Source organism: Callorhinus ursinus, unplaced genomic scaffold (assembly GCF_003265705.2).
Source record: "Callorhinus ursinus isolate GAN/ISIS: 27379988/994484 unplaced genomic scaffold, GSC_fseal_2.0 scaffold29, whole genome shotgun sequence".
Taxonomy (NCBI): Eukaryota; Metazoa; Chordata; class Mammalia; order Carnivora; family Otariidae; genus Callorhinus; species Callorhinus ursinus.
In genome coordinates, this window is record NW_027397091.1 from 20,501,616 (window position 1) to 20,522,859 (window position 21,244).

General features: G+C 43.4%; 1 protein-coding gene across 2 annotated transcripts; it reads left to right on the top strand.

The window, feature by feature from the left end:
* The first annotated feature begins 1,356 nt into the window (after positions 1-1,356).
* CST8 (cystatin 8) lies at positions 1,357-14,949 on the top strand. 2 transcript variants are annotated; one of them, XM_025877011.2, is made up of 4 exons: positions 1,357-1,605; positions 1,781-2,129; positions 5,006-5,119; positions 14,756-14,949. In XM_025877011.2, exons 2-4 carry the CDS (start codon positions 1,854-1,856, stop codon positions 14,837-14,839), a joined length of 474 nt encoding a protein of 157 aa, XP_025732796.1. In that variant the 5' UTR covers positions 1,357-1,605; positions 1,781-1,853; the 3' UTR covers positions 14,840-14,949. The 2 variants fall into 2 exon arrangements, with proteins under 2 accessions (XP_025732796.1, XP_025732797.1); XM_025877012.2 differs by having other exon boundaries at positions 1,357-1,570.
* Positions 14,950-21,244: the final 6,295 nt, after the last annotated feature.

Below are 21,244 nucleotides of genomic sequence, written 5' to 3' on the forward strand. Positions count from 1 at the left end.
TATCCTCTTGGCCTCAGGAGCAATGAATGACTCTTGCAGAAGAAGCTGGGAGTAGCTGGAAGTAAGTGGGAATAGCTGGGAATAGACAGGAGTAGTTGGGAATAGGTGAGAGTAGGGGGAGTAGGTAGGAGTAGAGGGGAGTAGCTGGGAATAGGTGAGGGTAGGCAGGAGTAGCTGGGAGTAGGTGGGAGAGACACTTTAGATTTGGGTGGAGGCAGTGACATGCATATTGAGACTTGTAGGTGGCTGAGCCTCTGGGTGGAGGTGAGGGAATATCAAGCCCTGGTAAGGAGGCTGGGCCTAGGTGTAGAGGCAGGGTGCCACTTGGTCCTTGGTGAAGTGGGAGAGGCTATTAGAGATGTTGAAGATGTGGGTGCACACAAAGTGTGATCAAGATGACTTGCATTTTTTAATAAAAGTTTTTATTTACGAAGATCATTTTTAGTGTTTTGCCTCCTGGTTCACATGTACATTGATACTCAAGAGGCACAAATGCAGTACACTGGTTCTCAGACACGGCTATACACTGGAACCTGGGATGGCTTCCTCGTCACTTGGCCCTCTCGCAAGATTGATTTTTTTGGTCTGAGTGGCCTAGGTACTTCTTAAAACTCCCCAGGTGCTTTTAACATGTAGTAAAATTTCAAAATCATTAATACATTATTAATAAATGATTAACAATTGGGCAATATATACTAAATTTTAATTTAAGTGAAGCTTTTGCATCTAGTCATTTATTATACAGAAATACCTGTGTAATTTCACAAAGATATTGGAAAAGTATTGTCCACTACAGTACTGTTTGTAACAGCTGTAAATGGGAAACAGAACATCCATTAATAGGCAGTTAAAATACAATATGGTATATTCACACTGCAACAATTTACAACCTGCCAAGCAGACTTATACCTGCATATTGTTTCCTATACATTGCCACTTCTCATGGTCAAGAGCCCATCAATCTTCTGGCCCTGGGACCAATGCCCACCTCTTGGCCCCTCCAGGAACTTGCTGGACATTGATTTGGGATTTTCACAGAGAAGCAGAATCTCTGAGAACTCAGGGGATGCATGGGCCCCCTCCCGCTAAGGCACAGCTTCCACCATCAGGTTGGCTGGGTGACCCTCACCCTTGCAAGACGGCAGAGGGAAGTGCTATTGGTCCAAACAGTGGGGGTCCAGAAGCTAGGCATTTAGGAAGCTGGGGTCACTGCACAGGTGAGCAGGAGACCTCTGGGTGGTCCCCACAGCTTGCCTGCTGTGTGTGAGCTGTCTGCACTGGAGGACAGTGGCTGTGTCACAGGTGCTGGATTACATCACAAAGTGTGCCCTGCCTACAGGGGCATGGAGAGAGCAGAGTTCAGCACTGAGGGAGACCCCTGACCAGGGCTTAGGCACAAACTGAGTGCTAGAGACCCAGGAGAACCACGGGCTGGGGTGTGGGCCACAGACAACTACACAAGGAAGAGGGGGCAGCCAGTGGGCACAGCAGGTTGGAAAGTCCCCAGAGAGCTGGAGCCAGGAAAACTTGGGGAAGCAACGCTTTTCACAGTCACAACTTACAGGCTGAGGTGAAGAAACAGGAGTGGGCAGTGAGGTGACCAGGGTAGGTCCTGGCAGACTGGGTCTAAGTGTTCTCCCTGAAATTGCAGACCATATCCGGGGGATGGAGGGTGGATGGCTGGTAGCAGGGACTCTTTAACTGGTTTCTTGTGGGTTGATTTCCTTAGAGACAGGGATAGCCCTAAAGGGTGGACCTAATGGTTCTTTCTTGAATCCAGCTGGGCTGAAGCTGTTTTAGATCTTTGAACCTGCAGCAACCGCAGCCATCCCACCCCGCCTGCAGCTCTAGCCATGGGAGGACGAGGAGGCTCACTTCTGTCCCTGGATGGAGGGATCATGACTAGATCCTGGGGGTCCTGCTTGCTCCTGCTTACCATTTTGCTGGCCCTGGTGGCCAGCACAGACCCAGGCAAGAATAAGGTCAAGGTGTTGAGGGAATTAAAAGTGGTCAATGCCTCAAATGCCAACGTGAAGCAATGTCTCTGGTTTGCCATGCAAGAATACAACAAAGAGAGTGAGGATAAGTACCTCTTCCAGGTGGTCAAGACAGTACAAGTCCAGCTGCAGGTAAAGTTGTTCCCTCGCACCATGCATGTGTGCCTATGGTGGGAGAGATTGAAGCTGGACTGAAAGAGTGGGCATGGGAGAAAAACAATGATATATAAAAGTCCTAAATATGTGAGTGATCAAGTACTTACACATTTGCAGGTCACTGTGACATCACTGCACTTTCTATATATGCTTCTGCTGTTGTTCTAAGTTCTTTATGTGTACTAACTCACGTAAACTACAAACTGCAAATCACAGGTTCATGATTTGTATTTGCTAGGGCTGGGAGACAAATTGAGTGTCATGAATATTTTGCAATAATGCTGCCTTGGGCAACATTTCCATCTATCTGCATAACGTAAATTGTGTGGTTGAAAAAAGACATGTGGCTTATCTAATGTGTAGGTAATAAAGTCTCTCCTCCTATAGTCTATAATTCTTTGAATCCAACATTTGTTTGGTAGAAGCACATTCTGATTCTATGCTCATAAAAATGTATCCCTCCTCGCAGGGTCATGCATGGCCCAAGGCTAGGAAGCATTTGCTTAGTTGGATTCCATTGAGGATGATGCTCCCCAGAGCTTGCAACATGTGGTCCTGCATGCCATGGTCAAGGAAAAGCCCCCAGAGCTGGAAATGAGCTGACTGTACCATCCTCAGTCTGCGGGTTGGTGGTGTGGCTTGTAATTCCACCATGAAACTTGTGGGAATGAATTGTAAAGGTACCCAGCGGAGAGGTCCTTGTTGGCAGAGTTTACTTCAGTTTTTATATTCTCCATATGGCATGTCCATTTGCAGGAGCTGAGCCAGTGTACATATTGACGTTTATGACCCCATCCCTTTGGGACCTTGTGAACCAACAGCCCGTATTTCTAGTATATCATTCTGATGGCGCTCTGTTTATTGACTGGCACACTGCACAATCCCCTGGGGAACTCCTGCATCCCTTTGAAGTAGGGGGATGGATCCTGGCTCTTGTAACTTCTCCAGACCCCTTTGCAGTTCTCTTTCTTTGGTATCCAACTAGCACACATATTCAGCAAGTTTCTCCTAAGCAGCCCTATGCCAGGGATGTACATGGGGTGGTGAGATAGACAGAAATAATCACACTCCTAGGAAGCCAGCAGTCTAATCAGAAAGAAACAGTGCCAAACCCAGAATGAGAGCTGGAGCATCTGACCTGGTGGCGTGGTACCCAGGAGTCTGGAGGTCAAGGAAGCCTTCCTTGGATAGGCTCTCACCTGAGGAGCTTGCAAATGTCCTACCACACTGACCTCACTGTCACCAATTAAATGAGGATCTCTAGGTAGGACCCAGGTCTCAGTGGTGTTAAAACCTTCCAAGTGATCCCAATACACAGTCAAGGCTGAGAACCACCTCTCTAGGGAGTGATATTGGTGCCAAACCTGAGGGCAGACTAGGAGGGGATCAGGTGAAGGATGCTGGTGGGAAGTGTTTTCTTTTAGGTTTCCCACAGCAGATCCCAGTGCTAGAATTCAAGTGCCAGTAGTTTATTTGGGAGGCCATCCCAGTAAGCACCAGGAGGCTGGAAGGGAAGGGAGAGAAGGCAGGAAAGTGGCCAGAACAGAGTGAGTTACGGTGCAGATGACCACAATGGGCCTCCCTGGGGCCTCGGGAAAGGATGCAGAGCCTGCCTCAGAGTTTGGCCACCCTGCAGGAGGGAAGATCAGTTGCTTACCCATCAACTCCCATCCATTGTTGGCTAAGAACTGCTCTTGGCTCTTGCTGGTCAGGAAACCTCCAGGTAGGGAGCCCCAGGAAGTGGCAGTGTGTTTGGGAAGAGCAAAGGACATGGGCACCACTCACAGCATCTACTACAGCAGGGGAGCCCAGGAGGATTGGGGGGCTGCACAGGGGTTGGGAAGAGCAGTTACATGTAGCTGGCTGCCACTGGAAAGGGGCATGGCCCATTCAACAACTCAAAGGAGCCAGTGTGACTAGACAGAGAGGTGGGCAGGGACTAGACCATTCAGGGCCTTGAAGGTACCCAACTTAACTCTCCAACCCAAGGGGCAGCTCTGCCAGTCTCTTCTTGATGTCAACTAACCAGCTTCTCCCCCATGGCAGGCCAGAGTCACCTTGTTAATTCTTTGGAATGTAGCTAAAATGTAATACAATTTTATTAAGGGTTTGAAGATAGCAGACCCCTTTTGTCTCCTGCTGTAATCTCTTAAAACCAGATGAAAGCTGATTTAAATGAGTTTCGTGAGTATCTTTAACCACACTCAGCCATTAATGAGTTCAGAAACTACTGATGCCTTGCTGTAAACCCATTGCTTCTCTGCTTACTAAACACTCAACAGAGAACAGCAAGACCAACTCCAGCCAGCATGGCCCCTTTAAGGACTGCTTGCTGAGGTTGTGGAGAAGCCCTCCAAAGCCGGAGATGTCACCAGATAACAGACTCTGAGGGGGGTGTGGGAAATGAATCAGGGAGGAGTGTCCAATGTGGCCACAGGGCCTGTCCTTTCTTCTGGCCTGTGCAAACTTGTAATATCTCAGGCCTAGGAGAGTTGATGGTTCTGGTGACCTCATCCTTCTCCCTGATCCTTCATGGAGGATATGGCATGCCCTGGACTTTGGGTCAGAAAGTGGAATTGGAAGATTTCACCTTCATTGGGGCCCCACACTGGAAAGGAGACTTTTCCCCAAGGATACAGCTCAGGGGAGTGGTTTCCAGGGTTCAACTGGTATCAGTATACAGCAGAATCCAGGCCTTCCTCTAAAGGTATGTTGGAAAGAGGGGATAGGGAGTAGGCAATAGGGAGAGAGGATGAGGGGGAGAGTGTTTTTTAGATTTTTTTTTTGACTAAAACTTTAAAAAAGTAAAATAAAAATCTTTTGAATAAAATTGCACCATTGTTAATTGACAGGTTACAGATCGTTTGGAATACTTTATTGATGTTGAAATTGGCCGCAGCAATTGCAGAAAGTTTTCAAATAGTCCTGAAAACTGTGCCATTCAAGAGAACTCTAAACTGGAAAAGGTAGGTGATCAACATTCTGTGATGGTCTTGGCTGCTCTGAGCCCTAGACAGAAGAACTCGAGGTGCCTGTATCCTCTCTCTGAGGTCTGGATCACTCCCAAAGTTTTGCCCCAGAAGTGGGCTTTAGAGCAGAGGGTAGGGAACAAGGGAATATGATGAACCCCTCTGAGTCTTTCCTTACACCTCATCCTAGGGGCAGAATGCTGTCAGGGTCACTCTTATTGCAAGGGCTTCATCCACTCTGGCCTCTTGGTGCAGGAAAACTTGACAACACTATTCATTGAAAGTGTGTCCTCTTGGACCCAGATGAGCAACCTAGCCATTGCTGGCCCCAGAGCTGCTCATCCTTTCGAAGGCACGAAAGGAAACTCATTCATCCACTCAGCTATGCATTAAAGCTTACTATGCACCAGGTGGTATTTTGGGTGCTGGAGATTAAGCAGTGACTAGGCCAGACATTGTTCCCATTCCCCCAGAGTTACAGTTGATTCTTTCCAGGCTCAACCATGATTTCCAGGAAGGTCATGGAAAAGCCCAAAGACCCCCACCAAAGGACTGACCTGGGCCAGGGTCTTTTAGCCTCAAGCCCGTATTTCTGATCTCAGAGGTGGGGAGAACCCCAGATTCATCTAAGTCCTTAGTGTGATATTGATGAAAGCTTTCTGCAGGTTTGCCCAAGAGATGTGTCTTTGCTTTTGTTTACACCAGTGGTTCTTTATGTGAGCAGGCATCAGAATTACCTGGAAGCCTCAATAAACCCAGATGGCCAGATCCTACCTGCAGAGTTTTGGACTCAGTAAGTCTGGAGTAGAAACCAAAAGATTGCATTCTTAACAAGTTCCCAGCTGCTGCTGCTGGCTGTGGGACCATACTTGGAGAACCACTGCTTCATGTAGCCATGCCACAGGAAATTGCAAGGGCCTATTAACAAAGTGCATTTCCAATATGTTTCACTAAAACTGCCTCTGTATGCTCAAACTTTATAAATCCGATCATTTCCAGTTAACAGCAGATACCCATCAGGACAAACATTTAAGCAGGGAGAATGTCTTCATGCCATATGGCTTTTATGTTCCTTTTTTTTTTTAATTGAATTATGTTATGTTAGTCACCATACAATACATCATTAGTTTTTGATGTGGTGATCCACAATCCATTGTTTTCGTATAACACCCAGTGCTCCATGCAGTACGTGCCCTCCTTAATACCCATCACTGGGCTAACCAATCCCCCCTCCCCCCTCCCCTCTAAAACCCTGTTTGTTTCTCAGAGTCCATAGTCTCTCATGGTTCGTCTCTCCCTCCAATTCCTCCCTCGCCTCATTTTTCCCTTCCTTCTCCTGGTGTCCTCCATGCTATTCCTTATGTTCCACAAATAAGTGAAACCATATGATAATTGACTTTCTCTGCTTGACTTATTTCACTTAGCATAATCTCCTCCAGTCCCATTCATGTTGATGTAAAAGTTGGGTATTCATCCTTTCTGATGGCTGAGTAATATTCCAATGTATATATGGACCACATCTTCTTTATCCATTCATTTGTTGAAGGGCATCTCGGGTCTTTCCACAATTTGGCTATTGTGGACATTGCTGCTATGAACACTGGGATGTATATGGTCCTTCTTTTCACTACCTCTGTGTCTTTGGAGTAAATATCCAGTAGTGCAATTGCTGGGTCATAGGGTAGCTCTATTTTTAATTTTTTGAGGAACCTCCACACTGTTTTCCAAAGTGGCTGTACTAACTTGCATTCCCACCAACAGTGTAAGAGGGTTGCCCTTTCTCCATAACCTCTCTAACATTTGTTGTTTCTTTTCCTGTCCATTTTGCCATTCTAACTGGTGTAAGGTGGCATCTCAATGTGGTTTTGATTTGAATTTCTCTGATGGCTAATGATGATGAACATTTTTTCATGTGTCTGTTAACCATTTGTATGTCTTCTTCAGAGAAGTGTCTTTTCATATCTTCTGCCCATTTTTTGACTTGATTATTTGTTTTTTGGGTGTTGAGTTTAAGTTCTTTATAGATCTTGGATACCAGCCCTTTATCTGTAGTGTCATTTGCAAATATCTTCTCCCATTCTGTGGGTTGCCTCTTTGTTTTGTTGACTGTTTCCTTTGCTGTGCAGAAGCTTTTTATCTTGATGAAGTCCCAAAAGTTCATTTTTGCTTTTGTTTCACTAGCTTTTGGAGATGTATCTTGAAAGAAGTTGCTGTGGGCAATGTCAAAGAGGTTACTGCCTATGTTCTCCTCTAGGATTTTGATGGATTTCTGTCTTACATTGAGGTCTTTCATCCACTTTGAGTTTATCTTTGTGAATGGTGTTAGAGAATGGTCGAGTTTCATTCTTCTGCATGTGGCTGTCCAATTTTCCCAGCACCATTTATTGAAGAGACTTTTTTCCATTGCATGTTTTTTCCTGCTTTGTCAAAGATTATTTGACCATAGAGTTGAGGGACCATATCTGGGTTCTCTATTCTGTTCCATTGGTCTATATGTCTGTTTTTGTGCCAGTACCATGCTGTCTTGGTGATCACTGCTTTGTAATATAGCTTGAAATCAGGCAACGTGATGCCCCCAGCTTCGTTTTCCTTTTTCAACATTTCCTTGGCGATTCGGGGTCTTTGATTCCATACAAATTTTAGGATTATTTGTTCCAGCACTTTGAAAAATGTCATTGGAATTTTGATCGGGATGGCACTGAAGGTATAGATTGTTCTGGGTGGCATAGACATTTTAACAATGTTTATTCTTCCGATCCATGAGCATGGAATATTTTTCCATCTTTTTGTGTCTTCTTCAATTTCTTTCATGAGTGTTCTGTAGTTCCTATAGTATAGATCCTTTACCTCTTTGGTTAGGTTTATTCCAAGGTATCTTATAGGTTTTGGTGCTATTGTAAATGGAATCGTTTCTCTAATTTCTCTTTCTACAGTTGCATTGTTAGTGTATAAGAAAGCAACTGATTTCTGTGCATTGATTTTGTATCCGGCCACATTACTGAATTGCTGTATGAGTTCTAGTAATTTGGGGATGGAGTCTTTTGGGTTTTCCACATAAAGTATCATGTCATCTGCGAAAAGAGGGAGTTTGACTTCTTCTTTGCCAATTTGAATACTTTTTATTTCTTTTTGTTGTCTGATTGGCGTTGCTAGGACTTCTAGTACTATGTTGAACAATAGTGGTGAGAGTGGATGTCCTTGACATGTTCCTGATCTTAAGGGAAAGGCTCTCAGCTTTTCCCCATTGAGGATGATATTCGCTGTGGGTTTTTCATAGATGGATTTTATGAACTTGAGGAATGTTCCCTCTAGCCCTATACTCTGAAGAGTTTTAATCAGGAAAGGGTGTTGTATTTTGTCAAATGCTTTTTCTGCATCAATTGAGAGGACCATATGGTTCTTCTCCCTCCTCTTATTAATGTGTTCTATCACATTGATTGATTTGTGAATGTTGAGCCACCCTTGCATCCTGGGGATAAATCCCACTCGGTCGTGGTGGATGATCCTTTTAATGTATTGTGGATCCTATTAGCTAGGATTTTTGAAACCATATTCATCAGGGATATCAGTCTGAAATTCTCCTTTTTGATGGGGTCTTTGTTCGGTTTGGGGATTAACATAATGCTGGCCTCATAGAATGAGTTTGGAAGTTTTCCTTCTGTTTCTATTTTTTGAAACAGCTTCAGGAGAATAGGTATTATTTCTTCTTTGAATGTTTGGTAGAATTCCCCAGGGAATCCATCAGGTCCTGGACTCTTGTTTTTTGGGATGTTTTTGATCACTGCTTCAATCTCATTACTGGTTTTTGGTCTATTCAGGTTGTCAATTTCTTCCTGTTTCAGTCTTGGCAGCTTATAGGTTTCTAGGAAGCCCTTTCATCCAGATTGCTCAGTTTATTGGCATATAGTTGTTGATAATAATTTCTAATAATTGTTTCTATTTCCTTAGTGTTAGTCGTGATCTCTCCCCTCTCATTCATAATTTTATTAATTTGGGTTCTTTCTCTTTTCTTTTGGATAAGTCTGGCCAGTGGTTTATCGATCTTACTAATTCTTTCAAAGAACCGACTTCTAGTTTCGTTGATCTGATCTGTGTTTCTGGTTTCTAATTCATTGATCTCTGCTTTAATTTTAATTATTTCTCTTCTAATGCGTGGCTTAGGCATCATTTGTTGCTTTTTCTCTATTTCTTTAAGGTGTAGAGTTAGTTGGTGAATTCGGGATTTTTCTATTTTTTTTGAGTGAGGCTTGGATGGCTATGTATTTCCCCCTTAGGACCGCCTTTGTGGTATCCCATAGGTTTTGGACCAATATGTTTTTGTTCTCATTGATTTCCATGAGCTGTTTAAGTTCTTCTTTGATTTCCGGGTTGACCGAAACATTCTTGAGAAAGTGGTCTTTAGCTTCCAAGTCTTTGAATTTCTGCCAAATTTTTTCTTGTGATTGAGTTCCAGTTTTAAAGCATTGTGGTCTGAGAATATGCAGGGAATAATCTCAATCTTTTGGTATCGGTTGAGACCTGATTTGTGACCCAGTATGTGGTTTATTCTGGAGAAAGTTCTATGTGCGCTTGAGAAGAATGAGTATTCTGTTGTTTTAGGGGGGAATGTTCTGTAAATATCTATGAGGTCCAACTGATCCAATGTATCATTCAAAGCTCTGTTTCCTTGTTGATTTTCTGCTTAGATGATCTTTCATTGCTGAGAGTGGAGTATTGAACTCTCCTACAATTAACGTATTGTTATCAATATGACTCTTTATTTTAGTTAACAGTTGGCTTATATAGATGGCTCCTCCCATGTTGGAGGCATAGATATTTACAATTGTTAGATCTTCTTGTTGGATAGACCCTTTAAGAATGATATAGTGTCCTTCTGTGTCTCTAATTACAGACTTCAGTTTAAAATCTAATTTGTCTGATATAAGAATTGTTACCCCAACTTTCTTTTGAGGTCCACTGGCATGGAAGATGGATCTCCATCCCTTCACTTTCAGTCTGGATGTATCTTTAGGTTCAAAATGAGTCTCTTGTAGGCAGCATATGGATGGGTCCTGTCTTTTTATCCAATCTACAACCCTGTGCCATTTTATGGGAGGATTTAGGCCATTCACGTTGAGAGTGATTATTTAAAGATATGAATTAATTGTCATCATGTTGCCTGTGAAGACATTGTTTTTATAGATTGTCCCTGTAAATTTCTGTGGTATATCACTCTTGGGGTCTTTCTCCTTTTATAGAACCTCCCTTAATATTTCTTGCAGGGCCGGCTTAGTGGTCACATATTCTTTCAGTTTCTGCCGGTCGTGGAAGCTCTGCATCTCTCCATCCATTCTAAACGAAAGCCTTGCCAGATAAAGTATTCTTGGCTGCATGTTCTTCTCATTTAGTACCCTGAATATGTCTTGCCAGGCCTTTCTGGCTTGCCAGATCTCTGTGGATAGGTCTGACATTATTCTGATGTTCCTCCCTCTGTACATAAGGAATCTCTTCCCCCTAACTTCCCTTAAGATGGTTTCCTTGGTTCTAAGATTTGCAAGGTTTATTATTACATGCTGGGGTGTTGGTCTGTTTTCCTTGATCTTGGGAGGGGTCTTCTCTGCCTCTAGGATGCAAATGTTTGTTTCATTCCCCAGATTAGGCAAGTTCTCAGCTATGATTTGCTCAAATACATCTTCTAGTCCTCTCTCTCTCTCCATTACCTCCGGGATTCCAATTATTCTGACATTGGAACGCTTCATGGTGTCACTTATTTCTCTGATTCTATTTTCATGGATTCTGAGTTGTTTTTCCCTGGCCTCCTCTTTTCCCTTTTTATCTATTATATTGTCTTCCAGGTCGCTTATTCGTTCTTCTGCCTCAGTTACCCTAGCTGTTAGATTATCTAGATTGGATTGGATCTCATTGACAGCATTTTTAAGTTCTGCCAATTCAGCTTTCATTTCAGCCCTTAGAGACTCTATGTTGCCATTAATTGATTTCTCCATTCTAGCCATTGTCTTCACAATTGCTAACCTGAATTCCATCTCCAACATCTTGGTTATATCTGCATCCATTTGTAAATCTGCAGCATAAGCCATAATCTCTGAGTCTTTTCTATTTTGGGGACTCCTCCTCCTAGTCATTCTGTTGATGGGTGTTTGAGGGAATGTATAGCGTCCAAATTACTGACCAGAACCCAAGCAAGATGCACCTGTTTTCTTGGGATCTTAGGGTTGCTGGCCTCTTGTTTTCCCAGCCTTTCTTCTGGGGGAGGGGCCTGCTGCGCTGTTACTCAGGCAACCCTGTTTGGGCAGAGTTGCCCTGCCCACCTGTGGCAGGGATGGGCTCTGTGGGAATCAGTTTTTGGGGATTTTGTTCTCTGGCGGCTTTCCCTGGTGGCTTTCCGCATCTCTTCCGTGAGTCAGAGCCGAAGAGACTGTTTCCAACCCTCTGCCTCAGAGCAGAGAGACCGCGGTCTGTTCTTCAGTGAGCTCTCCAGGCCACACTGTCTCCATTTCTGTCCATGCGGCTATAAACTGCAGCGGCCTGGGTTGTGTGCCCCTCCGCAGCGCCCCTAGTCCTGCCTCCAGGTCGGGGCACATCTCTGCCCTTTGTGCTTCTAAAACCGCCAGCCGCTCCCAGTTCGCAGGCGTGACCCCGCTGCTCTGGGTTTCTGCCCCGGGGGCTGCCCTAAAGTCCTTTCCGCTCTGCTACCGGTCTGCCAGTCTGTGCCCTGTCACCAGGGTGCGAGGCTGTCACTCACCGGCGGTGTAGGATCCCCACGGCTAGACACCCTCCCGCTGCCATTTATCCTCCAATATCTGCCTGTGGAATCACGGCTCCCGGATTCGTACCTCAAAACCAACTGCCTGCAATATTCTGTTTGTAGAGATCCAGATCTTCTTACATCTCAGACTGGTTTCGTGGGTGCTCAGAATGGTCTGGTAGATATCCAGCTCAATTCAGGGGACCAGTTGAAATAGGGTCCCCTACTCCTCCGCCATCTTTTTCTATCTAGCTGACCATCTCAAATTTTAAGGTGCACGTTTTTAAGCGCACACTTATCAATATTGAAAACAGTTTTTTTTTCTTTCCAAATCTTTGGAATAAAGCTGAGCAGTAATAATGCTGGGCAATTTTTCTTATTCCCAGCTTTGATGGCAGTGCTTTCAGTATTTATATCCTATTATTAAATATTATATCAAGTGTTGATTTCTGGAATTCCTCTAATTCCTTTTGCCAAGAGTTATTTTTTCTTTCTTTTTTTTTAAATTTTATTAACATATAATGTATTATTTGTTTCAGGAGTACAAGTCTGTGATTCATCAGTCTTACACAATTCACAGCACTCACCATAACACATACCCTCCCCAGTGTCCATCACCCAGCCACCCCATCCCTCCCACCCCCCTCCACTCCAGCAACCCTCAGTTTGTTTCCTGAGATTAGGAGTCTCTTATGGTTTGTCTCCCTCTCTGCTTTCGTCTTGTTCCATTTTTTTTCTCCCTTTCCCTGTGATCCTCTGTCTTGTTTCTCAAAATCCTCATGTCAGTGAGATCACATGATACTTGTCTTTCTCTGATTGACTTATTTCGCTTAAGTTCCATCCGTGTTGTTGCAAATGGCAAGATTTCATTTTCTGATGGCTGCATAATATTCTGTATGGCTGTATATATATACCACATCTTCTTATCCATTCATCTCTTGATGGACAGCTAAGAGTTATTTTTTAAATTATGTTTCTTCTATCAATTATTCTTTCAGCATCTACCAAGTATACTAAATAATTGTTCTTCTTTGACCCATTAGTGAAATAAAGTAATAGATTCATTAATGCTTTGTCATTCTTACATATCTGGAAGATTTTTTTTAGGGGGGGATTTTATTGCTTGGATTGCCTTAGTTAGTTCTTATCCATACTGACTGACTGCAGGTTGTTCAAAGTGGTGACAAGTACCTAGTACCTCAATGTATAAGCTTGTTTAGGGAATGTCTGTCTTCATTGCATTTTCTGGACAACTGCACACAGATATGGCATGGGACATTCCTTACTGCTTTGGGCCAGACAGCTTTGTTGAGCCTGGTGTCAATATGCACATCCATCCCTTTCACAGCAAATTTCTAGCTCTCCCTGAGTGCCCTGGGGGCACACTTCTTGAAGGGTCCTCCATAGATGTGCTGTGAACATGGATGGTATATTCTCTGGTCACCTCACTAATGGCAGAACAGTCCCTTCTTCTTGCCACCTTTCTTTGTGGGAACAATTCTGTTGGGCATGGTGGGTTGTGTCCACCCTTTTAGAATATGGTGAAATTCAATATACCATTTTTAAAGGACTTTTTATATAGGAATTATATACATTAAGTACTCTTAATCTTCCCTAAATTTAAGAATCAGAGGCACCTGGCTGGCTTAGTCTGTGGAGTGTGTGACTCTTGATCTCAGGATTGTGGATTTGAACCCTGTATTGGGTGTAGAGATTACTTAAAAATAAAATAAAAAGAAAGTCACTTGGAGCATGTAGTGAAACCACACACACACAGTTCCATGGCCTCATCCCAAATTTATTCCTTCAGAATTTCCAGGTACAGACACCCCACACATTTCATATCACTGGGAAAGTCTGGGAAACACTGTGTTAGGGATAACAATTGTTTAATATGCAAATGCCTTTAATTTGCCAGTATTTTTTTTTTTTTAGGATTTTTGTTTTAAGGGAGTTTGAGTTATAATTTATTCCTGTTATATTTTGGTTTCAGGATTTTTCTGGTCTGGTATAATGAGAATAAGGACTTTCCATCTTTTTTGTGTGTGTTCTGGATCAGTTTAGGGACCACAAGAGCTTTGGGTTGCCAAGGTTTTGTGTAATTTGCCTATAAAACCCTCTTGATTTGGTGTTTTTTGTGGGTTTCTGTGGGGGGGGACGACCTGCATAATCCTCCTTTGTGTGTGTCCAAAACTCAGCAGAGACCAGGCTTTCTTTTCTCTGTCTCCTAATAGCATCTCAATGTTTCCAATTATTTAAGATGCTCTTTGCTGTTTTTCCAGGACAGCTATATATGTATCATCCAGCTATCTATCTAACTAGCTAGATTTTTTTTATTATCTAGCTATTTATCTATCTACCTACCTACTTTCCTATCCATCCATCCATCCATCCATCCATCCACCTATCACACACACATACAATCTTTCATTTGCCATTTCTATGGTATTTTGAAATGGAGTGATGGGCTCTTTGGAATAACAGCTGGTAGGCCCTAGAGCCCTCCTAATTGCTCTTGTTATCAGAACAAAAGGCATTATTAGACTTAAAAGACATTATTTAATTATTAAGATAACATATATTAGTTTATATCTGACATAGAATTGCTTTATTTACATTATAGAAAATATTAGAGAGAATTAAAAATAAAATCAAGTTTGCATCTGATCTCCCAGCAAAACATGATGATTGTTAGTATTTGCTGTCTGTCCCTGGTTCTTATGGGAACAGAGACCCCTCCAGGTATCTGCTGATGGCTGCAAAGGTCTAGGGGATTCCTAGGAGCATTCACTGTTGGCTGAGGACCCATCCTCCAGCTAGCAACAGGACATTTTTTCCCCCTCTTTTTTGGCATTACCGATTTTGTTGTGGTTGTGTTTCTTTTTCAGAAAGTAATGTGCAGTTTTTTGGTCGGAGCACTCCCCTGGAATGGTGAATTCATGGTGATGAAGAAACAGTGTGCAGATGCTTAGGGGGTTCTGGAGCACCCCCCACCACCACCATCTCTACCTTTTTCTGTGAAGAGATAAATGGCATGCACCGTGTTACCAATGTGGTTTCCTCATGCATGCCTCTCTGCTAATTTTGTTTCCTAGTTTCTTATTAGGTGGTGACAAAAGATGGGTATGTCCAATTCCTTTTTTTTTTTCTTTTTTTTTTTTTTTTTTTGCCTCAAGGGAAGCCCCTTGACTTTGGCCAACTTGGTGACCCACCACCAGGAATAAGTTTGTCCCTGAGTACAAAGGATGGAGTGAGGTCTGATTCCATTCCCCCCTGCAAATCTGAGGAGGGACTCCTTTTTGATTGGGTAATAACCCCTTCCAGAGGTCTGAAAACAGTGGGTGCTAACTCAACAGGTTCCTTCTGGAACCCTCCTTTTTGGCCTGAGGCTCTTTCTTCCTGAGAGTTCTGAGTCCACAGGTCACCTGGGCTGGGAGAACTCCTGCAGAAATCTTCCCCGGTGGGGTCTCTGTGAATTTGGGAACTTGTGTTTTTTCTCCTGTAAATGTTAACAATGGTCACACGAAGAGAGACAAAGGGCAATAACGCCTTCAGAGTAAGCTGTGTTGTTCGTGTGTACGCGCATGTACGTGTGTGTGAGTGTGTGTGTGTGTGTGTGTGTGTGTGTGTGTAGAGAGAGAGAGAGATAGATGGATTGAGAAAGAGAGAGAGAGAGACAGAGATGGGGAATGTGAAGAAGGAAGTAGGCAAACATGGATGATAGCAGGAGATGAAATTCTCTTGAAGAAAGTAATCATTAAAAATAAGTCAGTCTAATGGGGAATTATTTAATGGTACTCAGTTTCAGTTTTGCAATATGGAAGAGTTCTGGGGATTAGTTTCACAACAGAGTAACTATATTTAACACTACTGAACTGTATACTTAAAAATGGTGAGGATGGTAGATTTTATATGTATTTACCATGATTAAAAATAAAAAAAAATAAGTAGACATGTCTGTTTGAACCATGGTGGTGGGTAAAATTCAGAAAGCCAACTATATTTCAAATGTGCACACACACGGGCCAGGCTTCACCTTACAGGGCTTGGCAGGTGGTAAGGATTGCAGTGTTTCTGCCCCAGACTGAATGAGGCCATGAAACTCAAAGGCCATTCCTTTTACCTCTCGTTCCTGTGTTTTACCCAACTGATGTTTCATGGGTAGGGACACTGTACCACTTAGAGCAGCAGGGACAAGTGACATTCACCTTGCAAAATCCTTGCTTTTCCTGTGGCTCTCCCTGCTCTCTGTCCATCAGGCCCCATGATTTTCTTCCAGGCACACCCACTTCCATGCCCACTTTCTTCTGATGAAGCCCCTGCCCTGTTTCCTCTTCCCCCTCTCAAGATCCTCCTCTAATTAAGGGACTAGGGTTTGGATCTGGTACAGATTTTTGCATTTCTTGGACCTAATGTACTTATCCTGATTAAAAAGTGTTCTTTCCTTCGGGCCAGGACACTCCATCAAAAATTACCCCCTAACCTCCACCCCTCCACCTCTGACACACTGATGGAACTGCAGGCAGAAGACCCATCACCCAGCTTTGGAGGGGCTTGTGGGACTGGTCAGCTTAAGGCTCCATGGGTCTCCACTGTTTGTGGAACAGTCTAAGTCATATGTAAATGTCTTAGGAAAGACTGTGTTTTTGGAAAGAAATCTTGGAATTGTCTTTCCTATGGACAGGTAGGCAGGAACCATAGGGACTCTGATGTCTGGAGCAGTGTGGACCAGCAGGGCAGTGTGGACCAGCTTGGACATGCTGGGGATGGGGGTGACCGCTGCTTGTGCTCTGTTTGGGTTAGCTTCCCCTACGGGCCCAGAGACGTGTCTTATGTTCATATGCATTTACATGTAGGGATCTATTTCTAAGTATATTTTAACATTAAAATTTTATTTATTTTAACCTCTTTTCAACCTGTCTCTCCAAATCTCTTTCATTTCATAAAATAAAATGCAAGGCAGGCCTTACTTTCCTTTGCTGGATTTCATGTCCTTTTTGCTAAGATGTTACTGGAGTGCACTCTCTCTCTCTCTCTCTCTCTCTCTCTCACACACACACACACACACACACACACACACACACACACACACACATTCACTTCCCCTGTGGAGGAAAGGAGTCCCCCAAGATAGGACCTGCCATTTCCATTAGGTTCTACTGAAACTCTACCTGTGAGCCCTGGACCCCAAGCACTGTCTGTCTGAGTCTGGGACTCAAGAGCCCTGGAGCCATGGGAGGCCATGGACATGAGGGAAATGGGGCTTGACCAGATAAGCCACATTGTTTAGGTGCTGCCCAGACTCAGAACTGGTATGAGGGGTGGTGTCCTGAACCCATGTGATGACTGGTCATGGTCATGCTGTGTGTGAGAACAAGGAATAGCCCAGTCCTAGGCTGGGTCACTGAGAACCCACAGGTTGGTGGGAAATGAGGTCGGAGGCAGGGGCCTGCCAGGACCAGAGTGAGCACTCTGAGGATACATGGTCAGCAGTGGCTGGGAGCTCAGGGCCTCAGACCTGGGAAAGGGCCAGGGGGCCATGTGGAAAACACAGCCTGGTCCTGGTCTCCATCTCAAGAGGATGTGAGTGCTGTCCCAGGTCTGGTGCTTCCTACTGCAGCACCTTCATCACTGAACCTACCCCTGATCTGTTCACCTGACCTGGGAGAATGTCAGGACTGCCTGGATCCCAGGGGGCCTGCTGAAAAAAAGCAGTGTGGGTGGGTTGCCGAGTGATTTTTCCATGTCTGCTCTGGAGAAGGGGCATTTCCCTTTCTATGCAGTTGGTACACTTAGATTGGACTTAGTAGATGCATTTCTAGTGTCTCCAAAGAATTCAGGGACAGTCAGTCAAGACCCAGGGTCAGATGGAATAAGACCCAGACAAGTCAGCATGTGTTTTTCATACCATTTTAGATATTGTTCAATGGGTCTGATGAGGATTTTTGAGTTATCCAGGGGATATACCTCTATTTGATGTTCTGTTCATTATTGATTAAAAGCCAGACTCTAAAGTCATGTGTTCACTTGTGGATTTTTTTTTCCCCCTGAGAGGTGCAAATGACTACTGTCTAATAGAAAGGTTTACTCTAGGGGTATGGTTTTATTGCTCTCTGGAAAATAAGCCAACTTTGTAACTAACTCAGGAATTCCCCCTCAACATTCTGTATTTATAAGTGGCTCAGGTTTGTAACATTCTGAAAATTATCCTTTGACGCTTCCATGTGACCCTCCCAAAGTTCTCCACGTGCTAGACATCAGGTATGTCCCATGGCATTTAGGACCTGCTCTCCTTCCTTCCTGAGTCCCATCCCTCAACCAAGTTTACTCAGGGAGACTCTGTGATGGGCCTCCTCACACACCTGTCACTTATTATGGAGGGACAGGAGGTCAAGACCACAAGTGATAAATAAAAGTATCAGCGAGTCAAAAACTGTCCTTGATGGATATAAACACTGGTCTCTTGTTCAGGGACTTGGAAGCTGTCAGGAACACCTTCCAGTCATCTGGGAGTCCAGAGAAATTGGCACCAAGAATGCCATATTTGGCCCTTGACGAAGAGAGGGTAAGGGCTCAAACTGACAACTGCCACCCATTGTCAAATGGGGACTTTTTGGTTATGAACTTATGATGCCAGGAGGCAATAAAATGAGTGATCTGCTCTTGAAGCAATAGACTTTCCTGTTTTTTGGTTCTAAACTCTTTGGAGTTTTTTTGTTTTTGTTTTTAATATGTGCATCCCCAAATACAGAGACATTTTGAGTGAGCATCAGGGAGCACTGACTGCAAATCCCATTGTCCTGAAGAGCTAGCTTTCTGTCTTGGTAACCAGATTCCCAGGGATTTGTCAACTGCACCAAGGCTGTAGCTGATAAAACTCTGAATATGACAGTCAAAGACTCAGGGACTACTCCCTGTGCCAGAGGTAAGGTGACAAAAACCTCAGGGCCCCATAAAAGCTATGTCTGATTGTAAAATTAGCCTCTGACATTGATTTTGAATAAAACCACACTAATTTATCCCCGTAAGCTGCCTGAAAGCCAGCACTTGCTGCAGGAGGTATCCAGGAAACTGATCCAGTGTGGAGATTTGACCAGAGCACATACATTAAAAAAAGGAACACACTGCTGTCTTAAAAAGAAAAAGATTAATTAGCTTTTGTGAGGAAAAAAGGAGAAAGGAGAAAACCCAGTTTCTTGTGGCAAATGTCAAACTGGTAAAAAGGCTTATGTTGTTGGGCAGATACTGATTTATGCACTGAAAAAAAATGAGAGTAAATACATAGTTTATAGATTTTAGCAGTAAGAATCAACAGAATAAAAAAATCAGGTAGCACTTACAAACCCATAAGCGGGAAATCCAGAGGAATGCCAACAATCCACCCAGACTAAACCCAGGAAATAAAGCATAATAAAGAGGACCACGAAACTAAGAAAACCAAATGTGTGTCTGTTAGCCATTTGTATGTCATCAGGGAAATTCAAATCAAAACCACATTGAGATACGGCCTTACACCAGTTAGAATGGCAAAAACTGACAAGGCAAGAAACAAGAAATGTTGGAGAGGTTGTGGAGAAAGGAGAACCCTCTTACACTGTTGGTGGGAATGCAAGTTGGTACAACCACACTGAAAACAGTGTGGAGGTTCCTCAAAAAATTAAAAATAGAGCTACCCTATGACCCAGCAATTGCACTACTGGGTATTTACCCCCAAAACACAGATGTAATGAAAAGAAGGGCCATTTGCACCCCAATGTTCATAGCAGGAATGTCCGCAATAGCCAAATTGTGGAAAGACCCGAGATGCCCTTCAATAGATGAATGGATAAAGAAGATGTGGTCCATATATACAATGGAATATTACTCAGCCATCAGAAAGGATCAATACCCAACTTTTACATCAACAAGGATGGGACAGGAGAGATTATGCTAAGTGAAATAAGTCAAGCAGAGAAAGTCAATTATCATATGGTTTCACTTATTTGTGGAATATAAGGAATAGCATGGAGGACATTAGGAGAAGGAAGGGAAAAATGAGGGGTGGAATTGGAGGGAGAGATGAACCATGAGAGACTATGGACTCTGAGAAACAAACAGGGTTTTAGAGGGGAGGGGTGTGAGGGGATGGGTTAGCCTGGTGATGGGTATTAAGGAGGGCACATAATGCATGGAGCACTGGGTGTTATACGAAAACAATGAATCATGGATCACTACATCAAAAACTAATGATATATTGTATGGTGACTAACATAACATAAAAAAATAAAAATAATTTTAAAGAATCAAAATGTGATTGGTATTTGTAGATTGATGAAATGGAGACTCTTGAATTTTCTAAGATTATGTTAAAAACAAGAAAACAGCCCCCCCCAAATAGGTCACTTATGCTAAGCCCCTGACACTAAACGGAGATTTAGTTTATTTATTTATTTATATATTTTTTATAATGTTATGTTAATCACCATACATTACATCATTAGCTTTTGATGTAGTGTTCCATGATTCATTGTTTCCATATAACACCCAGTCCTCCATGCAGAACGTGCCCTCCTTAATACCCATCACCAGGCTAACCCATTCTCCCACACCCTCCCCTCTAGAATCCTGTTTGTTTTACAGAGTTCATAGTCTCTCAGGGTTCATCTCGCCCTCCAATTTCCCCCCTTCATTCTTCACCTCCTGCTATTTTCTTCTTCTTTTTTTTAACATATAATGTACTATTTGTTTCAGAGGTACAGGTTTGTGACTCAACAGTCTTACACAATTCACAGCGCTCACCATAGACCATACCCTACCAAATGTCTATCACCCAGGCTCCTCATCCCTCCCACCCCGCACCACTCCAGCAACCGTTCCTGGGGGGTGGGAGGGATGAGGTGCCTGGGTGATAGACATTGGGGAGTGTATGTGCTATGGTGAGCGCTGTGAATTGGGCAAGAATGTTGAATTACAGTTCTGTACTTCTGAAATAAATAATGCAACATATGTTAAGAAAAAAGAAAAAGAAGAAGATAGCAGGAGGGGAAGAATGAAGGGGAGTAAGTCGGACGGGGAGACGAACCATGAGAGACGATGGACTCTGTAAAACAAACTGAGGGTTCTAGAGGGGTGGAGGGTTGGGGGATGGGTTAGCCTGGGGATGGGTATTAAAGAGGGCACATTCTGCATGGAGCACTGGGTGTTATGCACAAACAATGAATCATGGAACACTACATCAAAAACTAATGATGTAATGTATGGTGATTAACATAACAATAAAAATTTTAAAAATTCCTCATATCAGTGAGGTCATATGATACATGTCGTTCTCTGATTGAATTATTTCGCTCAGCATAATACCCTCCAGTCCATGAACGTCGATGCAAATGGCAAGATTT